Source organism: Mirounga leonina, unplaced genomic scaffold (assembly GCF_011800145.1).
Source record: "Mirounga leonina isolate KUSES-001 unplaced genomic scaffold, KU_Mleo_1.0 Mir_114, whole genome shotgun sequence".
Lineage (NCBI taxonomy): Eukaryota > Metazoa > Chordata > Mammalia > Carnivora > Phocidae > Mirounga > Mirounga leonina.
The window spans coordinates 14494759-14521721 of record NW_023270265.1 but is presented as its reverse complement, the minus strand read 5'-3'; the positions used below and the strand labels follow the sequence as shown (position 1 = coordinate 14521721).

General features: G+C 46.1%; 1 protein-coding gene across 1 annotated transcript in view; it reads left to right on the top strand.

The window, feature by feature from the left end:
• Window positions 1–758: 758 nt before the first annotated feature.
• The window catches only part of VSTM4 (V-set and transmembrane domain containing 4), a 93479-nt gene continuing 67274 nt past the window's right edge, over window positions 759–26963 (top strand). Inside the window, exons 1-2 of the mRNA XM_035023756.1 lie at window positions 759–1376; window positions 22241–22309. Coding sequence (XP_034879647.1) covers window positions 806–1376; window positions 22241–22309 — 640 coding nt within the window. The 5' untranslated portion in view covers window positions 759–805. The remainder of the gene's footprint in view (window positions 1377–22240; window positions 22310–26963) is intronic.

The window sequence follows — 26963 nt, the reverse complement described above, 5'->3', positions numbered from 1 at the left end:
GGAAACATCCTTTCTGGGCTCTGCCTTCCAGCTGACGGCTCCAGCGGTGAGCTCCGGGGCAGGACGGCCACACTGCTCAGTCCCTGTTGTCACCATGTAGTGAGTCCCCCGGGGGGAGGTCTCTGTGTGAGGTCCTCTGGTCTGGCTGGTCTGAGCGGGTGTTGGGGTGGCTCCCTCCAAGGTCAGCTTGGGGGGCAGAAGGGCAGTTCGGGAGGGGCAGCCCTTGGGGGTGGACCTAATGAAGAAAACAAAGGACGGGATGTAGTAGACCAGGTCTGGGATTTTGGAGCATCTTTTGAGTTGTTGGGGCGTTCTCCCACTGCTCCCCGTTCCTGGGTTTGTTCATTCTTTATTCCTGCACTGCAGCTCTGAGACCGCGGACCTAAGTGCACAAAAGACTTAGAGCAAGACACCGAGAAACCTCTGCTGCCCCAGCTCCTCGGTACTAGTTCAATGCCTGCCTGACTAGCACTGATGTTCTGCCTTGGTTACAGTGGGAATCACGGAGACAGGGCAAGGGGCTTGGAAGGGCGGCTCCTGGACCCACAGCACTGTCACCTCAGGCAGGTGATGAAACTGATCTAAAGTGACCCTGGGAGGCAGGTGGATGGGATATGGGCTGGAAATTTTTGAGGGATTCCAAAAACCCAAATCTTTATGTGAAATGTCCTGAGTGTTAAATGTCAGCAACTAATTAAAGAAAATTTTCAACTATGTCTGGGCCAGTGGTCAGTGGCATCTCATGTGGATGGGATTGTCCCATGGATGAGGACATGGGAGCCCACAGAAGCCCCCTGTCCCCGCCATGCTCCAGAAGGAGTCCTCCTGTCCACCACAAAGGCACAGAGTGAGTGTGGAGGGGATCAGGGTGGCCTGCCCCTCTGGCCATGCAGTTGGCTCCCGGAGAAAAGATGCACTGTGTGTCCTTCTGGGGAAAGGCAGTGGCCATGCTCATTTTCTTCCTTTTTTCTCTGCAGAGGTGTGTGGGGCCCTCAATGTCACCGTGTCCCCAGGGCCTGTGGTTGACTACCTGGAGGGGGAAAATGCCACTCTTCTCTGCCATGTCTCCCAGAAGAGACGGAAGGACAGCTTGCTGGCCGTGCGCTGGTTCTTCGCACGCCCCAACTCCCCGGAAGCCTTGATGGTTAAGATGACCAAGCTCCGGGTGGTGCAATACTATGGGAATTACAGCCGCAGCGCCTTCCGGCAGAGGCTGTGCCTCCTTGAGGAGAGGCGCGGGGCACTCTACACACTCTCGGTTTTGACCCTCCGGCCAGCAGATCAAGGGCATTACGTCTGCAAAGTCCAGGAAATTAGCAAGCACAGGAATAAGTGGACTGCCTGGTCCAACGGCTCCTCAGCGACGGAAATGAGAGGTAAGGGCATATCCGCTCTTTGGGGAGAGACGGGGGGACAGATCAGTGGTCCTTCCTCTAATCGGCGAGATAGGGGCCCCCAGATGGCTCTGCTGGGCTAGAATGCATTTTCATGGCCTCTGTGGGCCATGTGAACTAGGCTGTGGGGATGAGGATAGATCTTTCCTTGGACACTGGGGCTAACATGGAAGTAAGGAGAGGAAGGAGCAAGTGCCTGGCCCCATTCTGCCCAACGTAGCCCTGGGCAAAACCTTCATGTCTAAAAGATTGGACTGGCTGTGTGTGTGCTTTGCCCCCAGCTCAGGTCTGTGCAGCCTTGGTTGCTTTGGCTGGAGGGTGCTGGGCATCCCCCGGAGGAGGCATGCATCGGGAGGTCCTGATGTCAATTTCTAGGCCTCCGAGCAGGGCAGGCTGGTGGCTCTGATCTATTGCCTAGAGGAACTGATCCAAGTCCCAGGCAACATCTCCCTGAGAAATTCATCTGAAAGTGGGCAGAGGACCAGAGGTAGCCCTCCCTTCCTGGAGAAAGATTGGAGGCATGGGCCGTGTTCTGGAACATCTTAGCTACCAAGCACCATATTCGAAGGTTATCATTTTTTATCACAAATGTTCTACAATTTTAATAAGACTTGCTATTGTGTGCTAAATATTACATTTTTTATTGTTTTGAACTTGAATTTGGTCTGGTACAAGATAAAGAGGTTCACAAAGTAAAGCTGATGGTCCCAAGTGTGAGAAAGAATCTAATATTATTACATGCATGTAATATAATATTAAAGGCATTAGTGATGTTGTTTTGTTTTTTTTTTTAAAGATTTTATTTATTTATTTGACAGAGAGAGAAATAGCGAGAGAGGGAACACAAGCAGGGGGAGTGGGAGAGGGAGAAGCAGGCCTCCCGCGGAGCAGGGAGCCCGATGTGGGACTCGATCCCAGGACCCTGGGATCATGACCTGAGCCGAAGGCAGACGCTTAACGACTGAGCCACTCAGGCGCCCAGTGATGTTGTTTTGATAAGCTTTTTTTGAAGGGATAAAACTCAGTTGTGAAGAGGTGGTTGGTTTTTTTTTTTTTTTTTGATAGAAGGAGAAAGGGTATTTTTAATATCCTGCATGAATAAGGGACATGTTAAAGTAGATAATTTATGTAGATAGTGGTTAGTACAACTTTATTTGCCTTTGGAGTTTGCTCATTATAATCTTCTAAAGCACGAAATGATGTATTATCTGAAATGTGCACTTTTTCTCCCTAAGCAAATTCATTCAAGAAAACAAATGACTATTAGTATAAATACATCTTTTGGCACAGAAAGCAGAAAAATGCATCAGATGACCATGGGCTGAGGAGGGAATCCACTCTGAATATCACTTAGCTCTGAAACATAAGATCTTATACATGTCCTTTTTATGTTTATGTCACCGTATATTCTGAAACTGTATGTTACACCTCTTGGTAGTGAGGACTCTGTGCAAATTAAAATAGATGAAAACGTTCCCTGCTTTCAAGTGCAGTCATCTAGTTCATTATTTAATGTGAATCTACTTTCATTGAAGGTGGGTTCCTTCTAGAACATTTATTTAGGTACTTGCTCCCCGAATCTGAGGTGGTTCATAAGGTTTCACTGGAAATACAGACCCTTGTCCCCCTTCTCCCCCTCCCCCCCTCCCTTCCTCCTGTTCCCGCTCTCTTCTCCGAACCTCCTTTCTCTTCTTTCTCTCCTTTTCTTTCCATCTCCTGGTCCTCTCATTTCTATTCTTCCCCTCCTCCCTCCCCTTCCCTTCACTTACTCTTTTCTTCCTCCTCTTCCCCTTGTCTCTCAGTCTGTCTGCCTCATGCTCATCCCCCTCAGGCCCTGGAATTTGTTCTAATCTCAAAGCAGAGCTGGGCCTCCCTGGCTGCATCTGCTCAACCTCAGAGCCTCCCGCTCCTCACACTGTCTCAGCCTCTGGGCAGGGCTGTGGTTTTTCGACGGGACAACTGGAAACCTTAGGAAGTGATGACCATACCTTCTAGAACATTCCATGTAGGCTTCAAGGGGACTCCACCAGGAGGGTTAAGAAAAGGTGACTCTACATAAATGACCTGAAAGCAGACTGTCTTGTTTAGGTTGGAACATGTCCACCCCAGGCTGGGGGGGAGCGTGTGGAAGCTTGGCTCACTAGTCCTTCCTGGGCAAGGTGCGGATCAGGCCCGTGGCTCCAGCCTCCCAGGGCACCATTTCCCCAGGCCCTTTTCCTTGCTCATTTCCAGGGGCCATGTTTTCCTAAATCTTCATCTCATATTAATAATTGTTTTATGGAAAACCAGAACAAAACCAAACACAATGAAAAGTTCTGTGGGCAAATACTTTTGGGTGATAACACTGAATAGCAATTCTCAGAAGTGTTTTTTGCAGTGAGTGCCTTTCCTCCTCTGGGCTCCAGAGCCCCTCTGGCCTAGGGAACTCAACTTTGCTCTCCTTCCTGCAGGCTTCTGAAGCCATTCACAGGAGAGGGGAAATTTTCTCGGGAATGTTTTTAACACTACCGCTCTCCCCTGCCCTTGACCACGGACTGTCACACTCTCCTTGCATTGTTCTTTTTTTTTTTTTTTTTAAAGATTTTATTTCTTTATTTGACAGAGAGAGATACAGCGAGAGAGGGGACACAAGCAGGAGGAGTGGGAGAGGGAGAAGCAGGCTTCCCGCTGAACAGAGCAGGGAGCCCGATGCGGGGCTCGATCCCAGGACCCTGGGATCATGACCTGAGCCTAAGGCAGACGCTTAACGACTGAGCCACCCAGGCGCCCCACTCTCCTTGCATTGTTCTTAATGTGAGATAAAATTGCTTGTCTCCCACTGTAAACTCCCAGGAAGAATGGTTGGCACGTGGTGTCTTCTCGTCTCACTGTTGCAAAAGGAGGTTGACTCTTGCTGTGTCTTGAGGGGGTGGTTCCTGGCAGGTGTCACAGCAGTGTAGCCTGGTCCCCAAATGTTGGCTGTTTTCTATTGCAAAAATAATATAGTTCAAGTAGAGATATGTGAAGACATATTGAAAGGGCTTAAAGAAGAAAATAAAAATGGCTTGCAGTATCTCCACCCAGGCATAACTTAACATTTCAGTGTAGATCCTTCCAATCACTTGTATGCAAATAAAAATTAAAAACCTAATTCCTCTCATACCCTAAGTACTATTTTCTGACTGGCTTTTCTCATACTAGAGTGTGCACATTTTCCCATGTTGTTAAATATGCTTCCATCGCGTAATTTTAATGGCGGGATAGTATTCCACGACGGGGACGTATCACAATTTATCTTTCCCATTACTGTTACTGGACAGTGAAGTCGTTCGAAATTCTTGTCAATAAATCTCCATAAATGTCCCTGCCTTTAGAATAAAGTCCTGGAAATAAGATTGCTGGGTCCAAAGGTATATTCAATTTAATGATTGATATAATTTAGGCTGATAACAATTTAAGGAGGTGAATTGACCTCTAGAATAGTTAATGAATTTATAGTCCCACCAGCATTGAAAATGCCTTTTTCCTATGGATTGGTTCTATGTAATATAGACTTTTTAGAGATAATGAGGAGGAGGAGGAAGAGGAGGGGGCTAGGAATGCCTGGTATACAGTTGACCCTCAATAAGTACTTGATGAATGAATGAAATGCTCTTCGATAGCAGCATTTCTTGCTACCAATACTTGGAGGCAGGCAGGACTTGGTGGATGATGTCACCTTCTCTGGGAGAAGTCACCTCTCTTTCCCTTGGCCTATTCTAATTGTACATCTCACGCAAGGCCCTTGTCCATCCTTCCTCTTTCCTCAGGACTCACTTGTGTATGCTAGCCCACAGAGATCCGTCGTACATCCTAACATCCTCAGGTGTATGCCGTCCCCAGAGGTCATCTTCATCAATGGTGTGGTCTGCATCCACCAAGTCCCTCTTGTGTGGGCATTTAATGCACACCCACACACATATATTCCAATAACACTACACTTCATGCTTTACAAGTATTGCTGATGATGTTATTTACACTTTTTCGTAATTGATATTACATAGCCAGACAACACCAAACTGCATGCCATCATTCCCCTAGTGATGAAGTCTCACGAAACTTCCAATTTTTCATTAACACAACAAATGCTTCAGTGAACATCATTCTACACATTTTCAAGTGCATCTGTTGGATTCCTGGAAAGAGAATTGCTGGGCCTAAGGCTATGCATATTTAAATTTTTTTTTTTTTTTTAAAGATTTTATTTATTTATTTGAGACAGAGAGAATGAGGGGGAGGAGGGTCAGAGGGAGAAGCAGACTCCCTGCCGAGCAGGGAGCCCGATGCGGGACTCGATTCCGGGACTCCAGGATCATGACCTGAGCTGAAGGCAGTCGCCCAACCAACTGAGCCACCCAGGCACCCCTGCATATTTAAATTTTTAATAGACAATGCCCGTAGGGTCTCCAAAAAGATTTTACAAATTTATACTCTGACCATCATTGCATGAGAGGGTCTATTTCCCTGAAGCCTCATTACCAATGGATATTATTAATCTTTTTCATTATTTATCCCAATGATGGGAAAAAGAATATTTCATTGTTGTTTTAATTTCGATTATTATTTTCAATACAATTTAATTTCAATTATTGTATTCAATTATTAGTGAGGTTGAACATCTTGTCATATGTTTATTGACTGTTTAAAAAAATTTCTTCTGTCAGGGCGCTTGGGTAGCAAACTCAGTTGAGTGTCTGACTCTTGGTTTTGGCTCAGGTAGTGGTCTCAGGGTTGTGGGATCAAGCCCCGTGTTGGGCTCTGTGCCCAGCATGGAGTCTGCTTGGCATTCTCTCTCTCCCTCTCTGTGTGCCCCTCCCGTTCATGCTCTCTCTCTCTGTTTCTCTCTCTAAAAATAAATAAATAAATCTTTAAAAAAAAAAAATTTCTTCTGTCAATCACCTGTCCCTAACCTTTGCCTATTTTTCAATTGGTTGCTGTGTTTTTCATATGTATGTATACATACATATGTATGTGTGTATATATATATATATTTATCTGATCATTAATTTTTTAGCTGTTATATATGGTACAAAATTTTCTTCCTTTTTGTTACTTACCTTTACACTTTATTTATTTATTTATTTACCACATAGATATTTTACATTTTCAGAATATTTATGTTGTCAAATTTGCTGGGTTTTTTCCCTTTATGATATTCCTTTTTTCAGTCATATATTTTTTTAATTGAGATGTAATTTATTCAATAAATTGCACATGGTACCTTGGTTTCATATATTATGTAGGAAGGTATTTCCCACCCAAGCTTATAAAAGTATTTTCTGTATTTTTCTTTAATATTTTTAAAGGATTAAAAAAACGTTTTACTCCTTTATCTCTTTGGAATCCATTTTTGTATAAGGTGTGGAATAAATAACTCTTTGTTTCCAAATGGCTATCCTATTGTCCCTACCTTATCTACTGAATAGATAAAATTTCCCTGTTTTGAAATGCTACAATGTCATAAGCAAAATTCCTACATTTAAATGCAAACTCCATACTCACCAATAAAGCACTATTTTAATTATTAGAGAATAAGGCAAGTCTCATTATTTTTTAAATAAATGTCTTGCCTGGTCTCGTATAGTTTTTTCCTCAGCTGATCTTACATAGTTTTGTAGAAATTATGTTGGGGTTTGATTTTATTGGGATTTAATTGACTTTATAAATTACTTTGGCGTGGGTATATACATCTTATGTCTTTATGATTTTTTTCTTTTTCTTTTTTTTTTTTTTTAGAGAGGGAGGGAGAGAGAGAAAATTAATCAGGCTCCACTCCCCAGTGTGGAGCCCAGTGTGGGGCTTGATCCTAAGACCCTGAGATCATAACCTGAGCTGAAATCAAGAGTCAGATGCTGAACCTACTTAGCCACCCAGGTGCCCAATGGTTTTATGATTTTAAATGTTCCTGTCCATGGAATTGCTATGTTCCTTCATGCGTGCAGGGTGATTATTTTTTTTAATCTTTCAGTAAAAGATATCTTAACATGAGCCTTGAATATTTTTTATTATGTTTATTTCTAGGTATTGTAACACTTGTAAGTAGATTTTATCCCTTCTCCCTACATGCATACACACACACACATCTTTTAAATTGGTTATTGCTGATGTACAGAAAGGTTGTTGACTTGTATTTGGCAACATAGTGACTTACCTTTTTTTTTTTTAAATGTTTTTTTTTTTTTAATTTATTCATGAGAGTCAGAGAGAGAGAGAGAGAGGCAGAGGCAGAGAGAGAAGCAGGCTCCCCGCCTAGCAGGGAGCCCGATGCGGGACTCGATCCCAGGACCCCGGGATCACGACCTGAGCCGAAGGCAGACGCTTAACCATCTGAGCCACCCAGGCGCCCCCCTTTTTTTTTTTTAATACATACTTTTTCAGTTGCTTCTCAAGAATGTCTGCAAATTGATATGTCATTGTTTTTGCTGACCTTATTGCATTGGCCAGGACTTCAGGGGTAGTGAGTCATCTACCTGTACTCTATTTGTTGACAGTGCTGGGAATTTTAATTTTACCATTTGGGCTTTTATCTTAACCATATTTTTCCATCTAGCCCACATGGCCACAGCTAGGGACTGTCGGTTCTCTACTGAAAAACCAGCTTTGAGATACCCATGACTTTTTCATGATCCCCACCAGTAAACCTATCAGAAAAGCAATTGGGATTGACCTGGCAATGTCTCTTAGTAATTTACCTTTTCCTTTTTAAATTTCTTAAAACTCTTTACAAAATCCATTCTAAAGAAATGAGCTATCAAGCCATGAAAACATGGGGGAAACTTAAATGCTTATTGCGCAGCGAATGAAGCCAATCTGAGAAGGTACAAACTGTATGATTCCAACCTTAGGACATTCTGGAAAAGGCAAAACTATGGAGACAGTAAAAAGATCAGTGATTGCCAGGGGTTGCAGGGAGAGAGGGATGAATAGGTGCAGCACAGAGGATTTTTACAGCAAAGAAAACATTCTATATGATTCTATAATGGTGGATACATGTCATTATTAATTTGTCCAAACCCATAGAACATACCATACCAAGAGTGAACCCTAAGGTAAATGATGGACTGTGGGTGGTTATGATGTGTCATTGTAGTTTCATCTATTGTAACAAATGTACCCCCCTGGTGGGGGTTGTTGACAGTGGGGGAGGCCATGTATAGGAGCTGGAGGTTTGGGAGATCTCTGTACCCTCCCCTCAATTTTGCTCTGAACCTAAAACTTCTCTAAAAAAATTAAAGTCTTAATAATAATAAAAAGTCCATTCTAGAAACTTGTCAGAGATAGCTTAAATTTTTAAAACCTACTTTCCTACTATTTTTTTTTTTTTTTTTTTTAGCCAAGGTATTAATGACCTCAGGGTTCTCTGACCCTCCCAGGTAAGAAATAGACACAAGGCCAAGGATGGGGTGGATAGCGGTTACTGCAAGCTCATGCCTGAGCATGAGGGAGACAGCCCTATTAAGAGGGATACCAGGCTGCTCCCCAAACAAGGGCCCCGGGCAAGTGTTTGAAGGGGCTGAGGCAGGAAAGGAGTGACGTCATGTATATATATCCCAGGTAAAGGTAGGGAAATACAGGGAGTTGGGTGCGTAGCTACAGTTGACAGAACATTTTATTTGCATGTTAAGTCTCCACCCTGGGCATGATTTTTAGCATTATAATGAGGGAAAAGGTCAAAAGGTCAGGGCTGCTGAGGGCCTTTGTGGCTCTGACTGGTCTGCTCTGGTCTTTGTAGGAGCAAACTGGTTATAAGTTGCAATCTGGAGCTTGTTTCAAGATTGTAGCTTCTGGCTTCCTGATTCAATGCAGCACCTTGGAGGTGGGCTAGAGAAATAGATTATCAGAGGGGGCTGAGGTTTTCTGCAAGTTACTGTCTATATAAGACTGTGCCTCAGGGAAGAAACGTACAAACAGGTGGCTGGTCAAAGAGCTTCCATTTTGAAACACTGAAATTGTGAGGAGATCAGGGCCTAGAGCAACTTCATCCCATCGTATGCTTTTCTAGGCAGGCGCCTCAGGATCAGTCTCATCCCTGGTGCATCTCTAAGATGGTGGCTCCTTACAAAGTCCAGCTCCTTATCCATGTGCTTATAAAATGCTTTATAAATCTCATACAAAATAATAATAAAAAAATAACAAAAAACCCAAGACCAAACCAAATAACCAGCTCATCCCAATATCTGCAGTGTTATTTGCTTTACTTTCCTCTATCTGTTTTTGAATTTCTCCCAATTTGGGGTGAGTCCTTGAGCATGTATATGTGGTGAAAAAAAATAGCAAGTTATTGGGGAAAAAAATCTACACTAACATACGGATTTGTCATGGCTTTTCCCCCCCTGGAAACATCTCTGGAAGTGTTTGGCTAAAAAATATAAGTTGTATTAATTTGAGGCAAAGCACAGCTTTTGTTTTGCTGTTTCATGTTTTAGCTGTGCATGTCCGTAAAACGTGATGGAGAAGTGGAGATTTTGAAGAATCGCGAATTGATAAATCGGGGCTTATCTGCAAATCATGTCTGTGTGAGACTGTGAGACGGAGGGCTCCTGCCTGTAGGGTTGTGGGTGCCGTGTGGCACAAAATGAAATGGTAAATAATGGGAACTGAAAATATGTGACCCTCTAGAGGACAGTGGAGTCACGATCGGCTTATTTTGGAGAAGTTGTCCTGTCAGATGAACCTGACGGTATTATTTTTATTACATGGAGGCAGAAGGAAAGGTAAAGAATGTTATGCAGATTCTCCAATTGTTCGTGCTCTGTGAGCATTGAACGGAGCAAGAAGCCCTGCCTGCAGAGAAAATAGATCAGAAAGTCCTAAATGACACATGGCGCTGGAACCCTCTAGAGAGGGGTTCAGTGGAAACGGGGAGGGCCAATGTTAGGTTTGATTTCATTCAGTTGTTTAATCAATGACACTGAAAAAGGAGCACACAGCACCCTAATGGAACTTTACAGAAAATACAAAATTGGGAAATGTTTTTCATGTCAGCGAGGAGTAAAAACATAATAAAAACGAATCCAGAGAGGTAAGAAATACAGGCAGGAAATAACAGAATGAGATTCAATTTGGAAAATGGCAGAGCAATGCATGTGGGGACAGCGCAGCTCAGGCACCGCTGGATCGTCCACGAGAGGCTGAGAGGCTGCCTCTGTGAAGGGACCCTGGTGACAGTGGCAGTGAATTAGACGCGCGCCTGCAATCGGATTCGGCAGCGCCAGCAGCCGCCGTGATTTCCGTCCGCGTACGAGTTGGCCCCGTGTCCCCGCGAAGGCAGGCGGTTGTGCTGGGTGTGCTGTGCTGGTGAGACTGATGGGGACTAGAGCAGTCCGTTTTGGGAACCTCATTTCCAGAAAGATCGACTCAGACTAGAGAAGAGGGGCGAGCGTGATGAGGAAACGAGTGGCAGCCTCCAGAGATGCGATCAGTTCAGCGGAGGAGGCTTCGCTGGGCTCGGTGAACACATTGCCTGGGGAAACAACACGTTGACTACAGTGTTCGGCAGCGCTGGGTGGACTCATTTATCCCTTCACTCAGTGGGCATTTTTTTGAGTACCTGCTCTGCTGGAAACATGGGGACACATACGGGTAGATCTGTCTATAGGGGTGGCTGTTACACAAACAGATAGGAGGTTACAGGGTAGTGTACGTGCAATGATCACGGTGTGCGCGGGGCATTCATTCAACACACGGGAGAGCCCCTGAGGATGAGGGAGAAGGCAGTGCCCTTTCTGCAGGGCTGGAAATGGGAGGAGGCGGCATTTCAGTGTGTGGGTGTCCCATCACTGTGGGTGGGAGTCTGAGCTGGGGCTGGAGCCTGAGCTGGGGCAGGCAGCCGTGGATTACTGGGGGAGGCAGGCAGGGCTGAAGGTGGAGGAGCTTGTACTGAATATTAAGGAATTTATACTTGATTTTGTAGGCTGTTCTTCTCATTCTCGCCTAATGATAAGAACCACCGGGGCCACTGTTAACATTCCCAAGATTCCCAAGCATCTGCCCAGGGGATTCCAGTCTGTTACGCCTGGGGTGGAATTTGAATTTTTAACATGAAGTCTAGGTGATTTGATCATCAGGCAGTTTTGAGGATCTCTGCTTTAGCCCTTGGAAAACCCCAGGAAGTATTAAAGTCTTCTGACAGGTCCCTGTGTTGGCTGTTCAGGGCATGGATTTGGGGGACCAGACTAGAGGATGAGAAGGCAGCCTTTTGTAGTTGCCCAGGCTTGGAATGATGGAAGATGACATTTGGCAGGAGGAATGGAGGGACATGGAGAGGTCAGATGAGAAGTCTTTAGTAATCGATTGGGTGTGGGCAAGAGAGAGAGCTTGGGGATGGCACCCGGAGGTCCAACTCAGTAGTATGAGCAGGGTGGTGCCCACAGCCAGTCCATAGGGGACATTTAAGATTGAGAGTAAGATGGCTGGAGGCCACCCTGCACTGATGTCTGGTAGGTACACAGGCCTGTGGAGTTGAAGCTCCTGTCTGATCTGGCTAATGCGAACTGATTTCTGAGTCAGGCAGCTGAAACCATGGGGGGGGGGGGTGAGAATGCCAAAAGGCAGGGGTAGGGATGGAGCCAACATTTGGGGCAACGGAAGGAGCTAGTTTGGGTTGGTGTTGATTCAGGCACTTCCAGGCCAGCCCGTTGGCCGTCTGGAAAAAGCGGAATGTTCTTAGTAGAAGGGCAGCACCGGAGGGAGAAAGTACAGCATCTCTTTGCCCGGATCCCCAGAAGGTAAGTCTGTGGGAAATCCAGAGAAGCACAGTGCTCTAGGTGGGGACCAGCTGCAGCCACCTCGATCCCCAGGGGCCCTGTGAGCCTTGTGTCTTCTGCTCCAATGACAGCCATCTTTCGGTAATATCTTCTTGCTCATTCATCATGAGCAGGTGAGATGCAGATGTGGGCCTCACAGCAGGTGAGACATGATGAGATGAAGAGCAGGGTAAGGTCTTGCCCGACCCCAGGGATAGCCGGGAGGTGGAGTTCTTGAGTGCCCTGTACCCAGCACTGTGATTTGGAAAGATTGCAGTTAGCCAGCAAGGAAATCAGAATGGAAATGAAAGAGTATAAGCAGAGGTTTGGGATACTACCCAGTGGGGACATGAAGCTGCTCGGTGAGGTCTTAAGGGATGGCAGCTTTAATTCCCCAGACCTCATAAAAAGTTATCCTTGATGGCTTTTCAGCCCAGTCCTGCCACCCACAGACTCAGGCAGACTGATACTCTGAGCCAGAATGAATCTGCATACTTTCAGATGGAGACGTCTTCATTAACAGTGAAAATGCTAATAATAGAAGCAATTTGCAAAGGCTATCTCCTGCAATTTAATCAGTATCTCAGTCTGACCCCAAATAACATATTTTAATAAGCCAAATGGCTATCTGACTTAAGATTATATAAATAAGCTTTAAATGTAGGGAGTGAACAAAGCAAACAGAAAACTCTGTTACTCTAAAAGTATTTGGGGGCAAAGATGAAATTATAATTTCTTATTTGACTACTTAACCCCAAAATGTTAGAGGGAATTTAATAATTGGATCTGAAAGTACTACCACAGGGAACCCATATTTCAAGTTTCGGGGGAAGAAATTAAATAATTCCCTTTTCTCTGGAGACACGGAGCAGATAATTAGGAGTGAGATTTACTAAACATTTAGTGCTACTGCTTAATTAAGCAAGCACACATCATGATGTTCAAAGTATCAACAGGTCCAGATCCTCAAAGGGAACAAATTGACGACAGGAGTGTAATTTAAACTACACTTGAAACAATTCTTCAGTGTGCCTACCCTCACTCCAACTGCCATGGTCTTGGAAGAGTTTAAGAGACTGAAATCAAACTGAACAAACATGTATTAAGCCCCGGTTTATGAGCCTGTTATCACTGTGCCTACCTTAAAGAGAGGGACGGGTGGGGAGGTCTGATCCCCACCCTCTCCGGGCCCCAGCCTCTCAATCTGGAGGAGGGGACATGTAGATATGAGCATAGATCTGATAGGTACTATGGAGATAGCTAATAAAAAGGGAGTGTGAACGGGCCATAGAAGAGGGTGACGCTGGCTTGGGAGTAAAAGAGAGACAAAGATACATTCTCGGGGGAAATGAGGAGGTCACCTGGAGGATGCGGGATTCCACTGGGCCACAGGGTGAGGGGGGCTAGGGCAGCTCTGGGGCCATGCCACGTCAAGAGACAAAACAGGCCGAGCAAAGGATAGACGAGGAAGAGAAGAGGAATTTGCAGATGACTTGATGAAGCTGGCTGCATGTTTGTGGGTGGTGAGGGCCAGAGGGGGGCAGTGGTGAGAGCCAAGGTTGGCATGGTGGACCTGGCCAGGGACCTCGACTCCAGGGACCTGCCAGATTCTTCTGAAATGTATCCTCATACCTGACACGGGGCATGGTACGGAGAAGGGCTCCGTGATGATTTTTTTTTTAAGAAAGAATGAATGAGTGACCCAGGCTCTTTGGTAAAATGCCATTTTAATTAATGGCAACAAGGAGTGGAAGGTGGTAGTGAGCAGGTATATAGACCTGGCCTGGCATTGTATCTGGAGAGGGTCAGTTCCCAAGCCCTACATTTCAGCATTTCCTAATGGCTTTTTGGGGGCATACACATGGCCTTTGTATTCTGTAGCAGATTCCATCTCGCAAGGCAACTTTTTTTTCCAACTGTCTTATAATGGGAAGTCTATTTAATCCAGGTTTTTTGTTTGTGTGCTCTTTTGCTTTCCTTTGTGTTTTAGAATTTGTCTTAACAGTGGATGCAAAAGAAAAGAGTGGCTTGAAATAGACACAACTGGAACTTTTCCGTTTCTCATCAGCTGCTCCCTGTAGGTCACTGGGAGGTCTTATTCACATGGATGGCTTTGTCTGAGCCCCAGGAGAGACTGCCTTTGGCCCGAATCTTGGAGACACAAGGAGGAAGTGAAGCAATAGGGTGAACTTCTGAGGGTCAGAGACAGAGAAAGTCTCTGTGTGTCCCTGGGGCTGCCGTTGCCTTCCCTGAGAACGCTGATCCAATTATAAATAGTGGCGACACAGCTACATTTTTAAGTTTTTTTCCTTGGGAAACTGTCCCATCATTGAATAAGAAGGGACGGTGAACTAAGTATATTCATTTTTGAAGTTGCAGCAAAATGTTGACTCCTTTATTTTCTTTAAGGATCTTTCCTTGTGCGTACTCCGTATCACCAACCTCTTCTGATCTCCTTCGATTTTTCCCTCCTATTGATCTGTGCAAGATGCTGCCTGAGGAAACTGAGACAGGGCAGTGTCTGCCATCTGGATTCCTACAGCCCCTGGGTGCAAATCAGCGAGATCTGCATGCCAGGGACCAGGGCTTTCAATGGCTGCCCCTCTCCTTTCAACTCCAGTGAACTTAAGAATTGTCTTCTGCTTAAGATCCTGGGACTTCCTACATCCATCCTGTAACGAACTAAGAACTCAGAGGCCATAGGATTAATCACAGCAGACCCAGAGTACATTAACTCCTAGGCTAGAACTTTGCAGAGAAGTTAGGCTTGATGGCCCAGCGTACTGGTGTATTCCCATTGCTTTGGAAGCAGGGCTTCCAGATGAAGGGAGGTGGCTGGGTAGACAGGTCTCTCCCTGGCCTCTCTTCCCAGCCTTCCAGAATGTAACAGTGTCATCATCCCAGGACCAAGTTCTTTTGGGAGGTCTTGACCCACCAGTACCAATGCTCATGCTCATTCCATTCATTTGTTCTTTCAAAGTAACCGTGAGTTACAATGGGCCAAGAAGGATTCTGGGAAGTGAAGAAGACAGGTGCAGTCCCAGCTGTCACCTTCCCGTCAGCTGGGGGTGGTGGATAATGAACAAGATGAAGGAGTGAGGCACAGTGATGCTTTCTAAGGCAACACGTTGTGCAGGGAGAGAGGGCATGAAATACCAGGTCATCATTGGAGGACAGTGTCTCTCACTCAAATTCTCTCCAGTTTGCAAGTTGGAGTCAGCGGCTTGGAGAGACACATCGATCGTTATAGATGGTCTACTTTTTAGAAAGTAACTTCCTTGAAAACTGTGTTCTTTTGTCCTAAGACATGCTATTTAAAGGGGCCTGTTTGGAGATTTTTGTAAACAACACTCATGCTATTGCTTACTCCTTAGGTTTTGCTGTTTCTTTTCTTTTCCCTGGATGAAACGGAAAGAGGCATTGTTTGAGTTTCAAGCCCTGGGCCCTGCCCTGGACTGGACGAGTGATTGAGGCCCAGGGTCTGGCTCCTCATGACTTGAATCTCCTCTCCCACATCTCCTTGGACTCGTGCTCACCTCTCTCCTCAGAGTGTGTGAGGCGAGGCTTCTCTGAGTGGAGTCCTGAGACCCTGAGCCTCAGGCTTTCCTGAATGATGTGCTCCCCAATCATGCGCATTCCCAAGCCCTCCCCAGATTTCTCTTCAGAGGCTCAGGGGTGATGTCTGGGGAAGTTCATTTTAGCAAGAGTCCCAGTGAGTTCCACTACACACCAAAGTTTTAGAAATCTTGGTCTTTGGGCACTAAATAAAGGTCACACCCTCTATGATTAAAATCTGTGTAATCTGGGAGAATACTTTAGCCCAGTCTGTCGAGCAGTGGGAATAGAAAGGCAAAGGTATGTCTCCTGAACTCAGGCTGGCCTTTCCCATGTCCCTGCGGCCTCCTCAGGCCTCTGGCTCTGCTGGGGCCCCTTCTACACCTCTCTCCATCAATATCTGCATTTCAGAAGGCTTTCCATATCAGAAATGTGCTGTGCACCTTCCTTTGGATGTAACCGATGGTTGCAATTTAAACTCCTTTAATTGTAGGATCTTTTGTTAAAGAAACTGGGTACACAGGGGAGCAGATGAGAAAGAGTTTTGGAAGAAAGGGAACCTTTCCAAGGCCCCTAAAAATCGTCAGCCACCTGTTCTATGGATGATGGTGTCAGCGCAGGTCCAGAGAAGGGTGTCAGTATGATCTGTGAAAAGGAGACCAGGAGGGGAATGGTAGGCCCCTCAGCCTGGAGGGCATTGTCCCGGTGTCGGGTAAACTCCCGGGACACAGTCTGCCACCGCCTGTGAAACACGCTCTCCCCGAGGGAGTTGGCAGGACATTCTGTCCAAGTTAGGAATCAAACCTCTCCGTTTTCACACCTCTTTGAGTGATGGTTTCCCCACGGATCTCATCCCAGGGGGCTTGACCAAGATTCTTTCTTTCCAACCTGCTTTTTCCAGGCACGAGGTTGATAGGATCAGTTTGTCTGGGTGCCTCTGGGCTGCATTCTTCCAGACCGTTTGGGATCCTGCAGCCACTTTGAACCAGTTCTTCCCCGAGGGGCCAAGACAGGGTGGATCTCGAAACTTGCCCCTTTTGAGATTCATCTGATTCTGCTGTCTTGGGTAGAGGCCCCCAGACAGCCTGCAGCTCCATCATCTGGGCCCCCACCTTCACCGGAAGGTCACACAGGTTCTGCCCACTGGGCACCAGGGTCCCAAGAAATTACAAAGCAGTCAGTAGGTAAGCTGATGACTTAGCTTTGAGTGTTCTTGTTTTCTCTACTGTGAGTGCAAACCGATCAATAAATGGGCCTAGGAGTCAGACAGAGATAAAAATGCCCACTTTATTCCAGATGAAGCTGTACTAAGAAAAGTGGTTTGGTGATGAGGCCTAATTGGACTTCTTTTTGCTTTCCTGATCAGTTGCACTACCCTCCTCGGGACCCTCCCTCAGGCCCACCCAGCATGGCGGTCCAGGGCCCCACACCTCATGGGTGGAGGTGGTCTTTGCAGGGAAGATGGAAGAGGAGAGTGCACATGAGTGGCCACAGGCGGGAGCTCCCAGGCAGGGTTGGCATCACTCCCAGCAGCTGGGGTAATGAGACCTCCCCAAGGGGGTGCACACTGCCCATCCCCTCATCAGCTATTTGCTGAGAGCCCAGTCTCAGCGTATACAAGACAGAGGCTACCTTGAGCAGGGGCTCCACCACATTCCTCTCACTCAGAGAGGGGCAGTGTGTCAGAAACTCCCCTGGATCAGGGACTCCTCCCCAACCCCCTTGCCTGGGGGAGTAGGAGGGTGAGTGGATGTGGGAGAGGAGGGAAGGTCAGACAGGGATACTCAAGTAACACGCTCCCTTCTGAGAAGGGACCGAAGTGCTATTCTTCCTCCCAATCTTGGAAACCCAGCACAGAGGATGAGCCCCCATCCCCCCTGCATGACCCTACAAGACAACCCATTAGTTAAAAGGCTGTCTGCATGTGGATTCCTAATCTTTGAGGGATTATGGTGGGAACCCCCCCAGTCATAGGTAGCTATTAGAAGGTAAGGATTTTGAGCTCCCCTGAGCTGATGCTTAGGAAAAGCCAGCTCTTTGGGTATGAAAGGCTGCTTATTGCCTTCCTCCTCGTTGTCTGAGAGTCCAGCCGGATCACCAGGTGAGGCAAATGCAGTTGAAAGTGATAGATACATGGAATCTCATTTAAAAGGCTGCAATCTTCTGATGGCTAAATTCATCGGAAACCATTATAAATGCTCTATGATCAAGAAACTTGCATTTTATTTCTGAAAGTATCAACATGAATAATCTGCGGTTGGAAAATTTGCCACTCTTTCCTTGGTGAAACAGAATGTTTCCTTGAAGCATTTCATCCTCCTCCATATCTACCCTGCAGTGGCCTCTTCACTCAGTGTCTCCAGGTTGGCTGCTATAAATTTATGTCTGCCCTGTGCAGCCAGGCCGTGAAGGAGTTGCGCTAATCAAGTTGGCTGACCCACTGCTTGTCCACTACAAAGCCCTCTATCCACCTGGCCGTGTCCCACACTGTGTTTCCTTACAGTGTGTGGACTCAGACACAGGGCTTGACGATGTATCAAATTCACTTTGAGATAGCAGGGAATTAGCAGCCGAAACAAGATCGTTATGGCAAAACCTTGGAAAAATTTCTGAAGCTCTGGAAGAGTCCATGGAACAGATAAAGTTATGACTGGTGTTGCTAATCATATGCAAACAGAGTTGCTGCATTTTCCCATAAAGTAGATGCGCTGGGGGGAAATGAGGACCATCCATTAATTTGTTGCTTAGAGCCCTGTTAACTTAGGATCCCAGTTTGTTGGCTCTTTCAATGCATGTCTCCATTAAGTTGGTTAGGGAGACCTTGTTATCTTGTATCCCAGATAAGGCAAAGCCATTGTTAGTGACTACATCAAGGGCCCACAATTTCAGAAAAGAAAAAATGAAAAATGAAGAAAAAGTTATTCGAAGGCACCTGCCTTTGCTAGGGTAATAGCAGCCCTTTTGAGCTGTAGACATTTAGCGGACAAGGGCAAGGAAGCCTTTCTTGTGGACCATTTGGATGACTGAAGAGTCACATAGTGAAACAAAGGGCTGACAGCAAAGGACCATGCTGGAATTAGGTGCGGGAATTAGAGCAGTGAAGAAAATAGACAAAAATCTCTTCTTATGGAGCTAACATCGTTGCGGATAAAAATGGCTTATTTGGTCTCAGGCACTTTTCTAAGCACTTCACATACATTAACCCATTTGACTCTCACACATCCCATAAGAGTAGGCGCTTATCACCCCTATTTGTGAAACTAAGGAACTGGGAAATCAAGCACCTTGCCCAAGGTTACCCAACCAGTAAATGGCAACTTGTTTTTTTAACCCGGTGTGTATTAGTGCATCTCAAACTTTTAAGTTCATATGATTGATCCAGGGTATCTGGTTTAAAAGCAGGTTCTGATCCAGTAGGTCTGGCTTGGGGACCCTGTGATTCTGTACTTCTGACAGGCCTCCAGGTGACACTGAACTGCTGGGCTGTGGGCCACATTTGGAGTGGTAAGGCTCTGGATGATGATGGGCATGCTCGATCTCTTGAAAACTCAGGTCCTTGGAGATAATCTATTTTTCCTTTCTGTATGGTCTTCATTGGGTCTCTCTTTTTTTTTTTTTTTTAACTTTTTAACTTTTTTTTTTTTAAAGATTTTATTTATTTATTTGAGAGAGAGAATGAGAGAGAGAGAGCACATGAGAAGGGGGAGGGTCAGAGGGAGAAGCAGGCTCCCTGCCGAGCAGGGAGCCCGATGCGGGACTCGATCCCGGGACTCCAGGATCATGACCTGAGCCGAAGGCAGTCGCTTAACCGACTGAGCCACCCAGGCGCCCTCATTGGGTCTCTTTATGGTTATCCTAGCCTAGGCTCAATTAGTTGAAGCTATGAAAGACCTTTCAAGCTAATTCAGAAGAAAGGTGGGGATAGTTTAAGGATATGGAGCTCATAGAATGCAAGGATAGCAGCCACATTACATCAGCCCTCTTGGAGCCTAGAGCTCCAGCAAGATCAAGTCCTCAGCTCCATGAATCCTCTCACTTCCAGGTTCCCCTTGGGGGTTCTGCCCCTGCTCCATTCCACTTGCCTGTTTTTCCAACATGGCTGCTGCCTGGAAGTCCACAGGCTCTTTCAGCCCCAGGGCCCACAACAACCATTTATACTGTGTTTCTTAGTTTAAATTCTTGAAGGAAGAATCTGATTGATTGCTCCGGCAGTCAGCTGTGGGTGGGGAAATTAAGCAGGACTGATGATGGGCAAATGGTGTGGCTTATCGAATATTCCATGCAAGACCAAGAGTTCATTCCTGGAGGGCCAGACTGCCTACTTTGTGGGGCACTCAGAAAGAAATGGATTATCCATTTATTTACTAGGCGCTTACCAGTTGCTAAGCAGTCTACCAAGTGATGGGGATATAGAGGTAGAAGAAATATTTTAAGGAATTTAGGTTCTAATGGGAGAGTTCTTCGGTAGTGGCTTAAGCAGCTTATAGCAGACCAAAGCCTTCCTTCTGAGAAAAACTAGAAATTGGAAAAAAAAAAAAATCTGCGTTTCAACTGTAATAATTACATATTTATATATCATATATACATTTGTATTACATAATTATATATATTTTAGCTATCCTAACTTTTCTCTGAAGGACTATCTAGATAGAGCATAGAGAAGTTAGTGACCCCAATTGTTGGAGACACTTAACTCTTTAAGAAATTCAACCATACTTAAGCAGCACTAGTTAAGAGAAGCTATGCAGAAAGTATCAATTGGGATGCTTAGGAGGCAAGCAGAACTTTTGGCAATTTTAACAACTGGAAGGGCCATGTTTAATACTCTAGGCTTCTCACTGAGGATCCCTGAAGTCAGGGCAAACCTTAGATAGTCCAGACCATATAAAACTGAAACCCAGACTCTAGGCAGTTAAAATCTTGATTGGATTAGATGTTTATCCCTCTACTTTATCTTGTTACCAGGAAAATTAAAAAAAAAAAAAGTTTAAGATTTTATTTTTAAGTAAAAAATGTTTAAGATCTTATTTTTAACTAATCTCTATACCCAACGTGGGGCTCGAACTCACAACCCTGAGGTGAAGAGTTGCACGCTCTACCCACTGACCCTGACAGGTACCCCGGAAAATAAAATTTTGCCTAGCATCTCTAAGGTTTTCTATATACAATGTCTGGCATTCAGTTAAAAAAAAGTGTTAAGACATAGCCAGGGACAGGATCAAAAGCAAAGACAGATAAGAGAAACAGGTCAATGAGTGATGCAGATATGAAAGTTATCAGGCACATGCATTAAAATAATATGATTAATATGGTTTCAAAATCAGGTGACAAGCTGGAGAAATTCATCTGGAAGCTGGGATATATAAACATGAATAAATTAATTAAATATAAAAAAGGATTAATAGGTGGGTTTATCAGATGGGAAGACTGGCGATCTGCAAGATGGATCAATAAGAAATATAAGGCCTAGAGGAGTAAAAAGATGGAAAATTCAGATTGAAATTCATGTCAATATAATACAAAAGTTTTTGGGAGGGACAGTAAATAGAGTTAAAGTTTCGGACGATCTCTGCCATATGCCTTACTTCTCATACTGATTCAATCTCCATTCCAACCTCCTTTGTCTTTCTTTCGGGTCCTAGATTCTCTTCTCTAGAACTCTCCAGTGTGGTAGCCACAGACCACAGGTGACTATATACATTTAAATTAAAATAAAATTAAAAATTCAATTCCTCAGGCCCATGTGGACTAGCCACATTTCACATTCTCAAGTAGCCACAAGTGGCCATTTCCTTCATGCTGGAAGTTCTATAGGACAGTAATCTCATTCCTTGACATTTTGCTTTTTTTGGTCAGCTTAATCAGGTATAATGAAATGTACACCTACTGCACGGAACCTTTCCATGGTTCCATCCTCTTCCCGTGTAACGTTCAAGCTTTTACACTGTGTAGCTCAGTTCTGTTTCTCTGACTGTTGAGAGCAGGCACAATAAGTTCAGTGATCAGCTACCGACTAAAAGTGGACAAAATAATCTCAAAATCAGATGCTTCCTGCTGTGTGTGTGTCTGGCATGGAGTGGTGCTCAAAGCCCAGACCCTGAGCCGTTAGATGACTTCAGCCTCCTCTCTCTAGGGGTGTCTGGCAAGTGCACCCTACTTAGAAAGATATCCACTAAAATGGTCAAATAAATGTTTTGGTTTTTGGAATTCCCACTGGGGAACTCTTTAGTTGGCAAGGATGTGGGGCAAGTGGGACTTCTACTGTACTGAGTCCCAGCTGTGCCATTTATTAGCTTTTAAACAAAGACAACCTACGTTCCCCCCCACTGGTGCCTCAAGTGTTACGTGTCGGGCATTGTACCTCTCCCTCTTGTGTGAGTTGTGATAATTAAATGTGGTTTTGCAAATGGGAAAATTGCTTTATAAATGTAAGTGCCACACCATATGGCATTATTTTGGATCACAGTGTGAGCCGGGTCCATAAACTACTGTACTTCATGCTATGCCATTTCTTTTTTTGTCTTACAGTGATTTCCCTCAAAGCTTCTGAAGATTCATCCGTTGAGAAAAAGAAAGAGACCTGGGCGTTTTTTGAAGGTAGACCTTGCATGTTTCTTTATTATAAGATGCCCCTCCCTAGCTTTTAGATAATAGGAAGGGAATAGAATGGGAAGGAAGTATAACCGAACTCAAGGGGGTCACCACTTGGGGTACACCAAATTGAACACAAACCAAGGAAAATACTGAAAGCTAAGGACTTTTTATTACTTGGTACAAGTTAGGAGACAGGGAGATAGTTCTCTAAGCACTGTCTCCCCATGGGGTTAGTACAGGAAGCTTTTATTCAGTGTGTTAGGGGCTGAGGCAGGGAGCTGCCATCGGTACTTTTGGTTCAGTTGTGCATGCCTAGCATGTCAGCATGCTAGTGCGTACCTTGTACGTTCTAAGAAATGGCAGAACACTCTGTCCATAGGAAGTGATGTTAGTATAATGAGCTAAAGGTAACTTCAGGTCAGCACACGGGGGGCTTCTGTGCAGGTCCTCAGCTCCAGCCTGGCTCACACTGGCACCCATGGGGGCTGTTAGGAGAGACAAACCTAGCAAGGGGATCTCAGGTGAAACACCCAGTTGGGCATCTCCTTGGCTGGAACTGTTGGTTCTCTGTGAAATGAAACACATTCCTTCCCTACTTTTGTCCCTTCCCCTCCCACCTTCTGCTGATACTCCATCCTTCTTATTTGAGTAACTTCCTTTTGCATTTTAGCCAACAAAAGGACCCTGACTTCTTAGTTGTTCTCTTATCCTAAACTTACTCAAGAGTAGGGTGGGAGGGACGCCTGGGTGGCTCATTTGGTTAAGCATCGAATCTTGACTATTTCGGTTCAGGTCATGATCTCAGGGTCGTGAGATCGAGCCCCATATTGGGCTTAGCTCAGAGTCTGCTTGTCCCTCTCCCTTCTCCTCGGCCCCTCACCCACTTGTGCTCTCTCTCTCTCTCTCTCAAATAAGTAAAATCTTTTGAAAAACATAAAAAACTATATATATACAAAAAGAATAGGGTGGGAATTCCTGGTGGTGTCAGCCCATGGGTTTTGAAAGAGTAGAGGCCAAAGCTCCAATCTGTATAATTTGGGGTTGTTTTGTTTTGCTCCAGAATTCCTACCTTTAAGTGATTTTAGGGAGGGATCTTCAAGTAATGTGAAAATGAAATGTACACCTACTGTGACAAATTTTATCTCCGGTTTCTTACAGAGTTTGGGGTTTGAGAATCTTCAGCAAGTGATTTTCAACCCATGTTAGAAGCCCCTGGGGAGCTTTAAAAACACTGATGCCTGGACCGCAGCTATGGACATTCTGATAGAGCTGGAACTTGTTAAAAGCTCTCCAGGTGACCCCAGCAGCAGCCCTCGCTGGTCCCAGATGAGCAGCTGCAGCAGAAGCATTACCTGGGAGCCCGATACAAAGGCACAGTGTTGGCCCCTCCCCTCACTTACAAGATCAGAAACACTAGGGGTGGTGCCCAGCAACCTGGGTTTTCGCGAGACCTCGGGGGGGGGGGGGGCGCGGGTGGAGATTCTGCTGCACTCAGATTGGAACCTTGGAGCAATGATTCTCAGCAGGTGGTTGTGCCTCTCCAGAGTACATGTGCCAGTGTGTGGATACATTTTTGGTTGCTACAACTAGCCTTTTGATGCTCCTGGCATCTACCGGGTAGAGGCCAGGGGTGCTGAGAAACGTCCTAACAATGCACAAGTCAGGTCCCCACAACAAGGAAGTGTCTGGCCCCAAATGTCAAGAGTGCCGAGGTTGAGAAACCTTGCCTTACTGAGAGGGAGGAAAGTTCGCAGGAATTATTATTGCAAAGTAGGTGAGGGTTATGACAAGAAGCCATGAAAGAATGTACTTGGTGAGTTCTTAGGCAGAGCCTTTGGTCAGTGAAAAACTGATGAATGTCAAAAGGTGATGAGGAACTTGTGAAGGGTTACACTTAGTGAAGGCATGGCATTTATGGATGATGAATCCCCTTGCCGAACGGATCTAGGGAGATGTGTGTGCCTTGGAGGCTTCCCCTCACCTTTAGTTAACTCACAGATGTGGTGGAAGGAGATCATTCCCCATGGGGGAGACAGGCGCTTGGATCCAAACCCACCTCTTCCAATAGCCAGTTAAAAGCAGTGGATGGAGGCACTTTCTCTCTCAGGAAAATATAATCATGATTGTGAACATTGTTTGCAAACCAGACAGTGTCACTCAGATAGGACACTGGGATTCATTGTTTTGCCATCAAGTATTTTCTTTGTCAGATTTCACTTCATTCAGTAGAGATTCCTTGTATCGCCTGCCTTTTCTTATGCAGGCTTTGTGGCTGTCTTTTTATTTAATGACCCTCTCCCAGCGAAATGATCCCCAGCTCTCTCGCTCAGCCTTTCATTCAGGGAATGCCTGTTTATTAGCAAGGAGATGAAAGTGACTTTACTGCTCATGAGGTGAAGCAATAGAAAAAATAATTGATTTACCCCATGTTTCTGGGAGCTGCCCCATGACCCAGAGCCCCATGGTGGGGGAGAAGTATGGAGACATCCAGGGCATCCCTAAGGTAGGTCGCTGGCAGCTGTGATAGCAGGAGCCTTGTTTATCATCAGATGCATAAGGATTTCCTGGGGGATTGTTAGTAACCCGCATTCTGGGCTCCCCACCGAGAATCTGATTATTGCCTTTAGGAAGGGAGCACAACATTTGTATTGGGGCCCGGGGTGTCTCCCTAGTGCAAATGGTCTAAGGACTGTATTTAGAAATAATCCATGGTACAGGGGCACCTGGGTGGCTCAGTCGGTTAAACGCCTGCCTTTGGCTCAGGTCATGATTTCGGGGTCCTGGGGTGGAGCCCTGCATTGGGCTCCCTGCTCAGCGGGGAGTCTGCTTCTCCCTCTGTTGCTCCCCCTGCTCGTGCACTCTCTCTGTCTCTCAAATAAATGATCTTTAAAAAAAAAATACCCGTGGTACAAAAAACAAGACTCCATATATTTGGAAATATGGCAGCATGTGGTCCCAACATGCCTTGCAGCATCATCAGCATGTCTAAAACAAGTGTGTAATTAATAGTGGTTTATACTTCACGTGTAGCTATCGACTATCAGGGTCACTCTCGACCTGGCTCTCTACACAAAATCCGTAGCCCAACGTGGGCTTACTTCTCAACACAGAGACTTAGGTCCCTTCAGAAAAGAATTGGAGTCCTCACTATGTCTAATGCCTCAGAGCAGCTGTTTCCAGAGCGTTCTTTCCCCGGGATTCCGGCAGCAGTGGCCGTGTGTTTTGCTTTCTTAACCCAGCCACGGTGTCGGCGAGGTCAGGGGTACGGATGAAACTCCCTGGCGCCTGATCCCGGGCCTTTGCCCTTTTGTTCCTGGATGGGACAGCTGCAGCAGGGCCTGCGGAGGGATGGCCGTCCCCCTGGGGCTCCGCTCAGCTGACCACATGCCCGCGGCACAAAATCCAGCATTGTCGGGCCTCTTGGTGAAATGCTGGAGTGAGTTAAAATCCCTCAGGGCTATTGCTATTGCTCAGGTGTTTTTCCCCGAGCAAGATGATATTACAAGCTGGATTAAAAAAAAAAAAATAGAAGGCTGCAGTTTGTCGCATGGACCTGAGATCCTGGTGTTTGCATTTTCCCTGGAAGAGTAGAGGACTGACATGGGCTTTCTCGAGTCGGTGGTCTGGGCGAGTTGCTGCCTTCAGTGTGCGGAGGCAGGCTGGGGCCCCCGGGCTTCCAAGCAGCGCAGAATGTCCCAGCTGGCCTCCGGGTTGCCCAGCAATAGGTGCTGCCTGCCTATCGCAGGGCCTCTCTGCCGGGCCTGCCCTGTGGTGGGCCTGGTGTTCTGGGAGTGGGGAGCAGGCACAAGCTCACTGTGCCCCCCCTCCCCCACCGTCTTGGCCTCCCTGCCGCTTGAGTGTCACTCCAGCCTGCCGCCCGGCCATCTGCTTCAGGGAGGCCTGGGCTGGGGCGGCTGGGGTCGTGGTGGGGTTGGGGGTGTGTGTGACATTTTCTGCATGGCGGCTTGCAGCCGAGCCTAAAAATGACATTGGTGCCTTTGGAAGTCCGATGGCAGAAGACAAAGCTGCACATGAATTTGAGGAGCATAACAAGATTTTTAGAATGATTTTGAGGGCGCAGGTATATGTGGTGTTTTAAAAGCTAACCCCAGATTGGGTTAAGTGCAGAGGTTTTTGTTCAATTTGGATCTGAAGGCTTGGATTCCGCCGCCAGACAAGCATTGTTTGGCCCGGTCTGGCCTGAGTTTTAAAACCTTTGAGCCAACATTTATAATTAGAGAGGTGTGTGCAAGGAGGTTGAGGGAAGGGCGGAGATAAGGCAGCACGGGGCCGGCTTCCAGGCGGAGGACGGCTGTCTGGAGCAGAGTCGCGGCCTCCTCGGAGGCAAGGCGGTGCTCGATCTAGGTGTTCGTGACCCTGGCGTAAGTGGTCAGCGTTCTACCTCTGTTGGCAGAGAAAATCGGGGGAGGTGGTTTCAGTGTTTTGAGCCGCTAAAACAGGGCAATTGTCTTTATGCCGCAAAAGGAACTCTTGGAACAGAGGAAAAAATTGGAACGCTGGGGTGCTGGGTGCTGCCCCATCCAGGGAAACTCAGAAGTTCTGTTTGAGCTTTTCTCCTCCGGCAAGGTGACGCGTGCTCAGGTTCCTGTAGCTTCAGGAACGCGACAGAGAGCAGGCGCGGTTGCTTCCAGGCCTG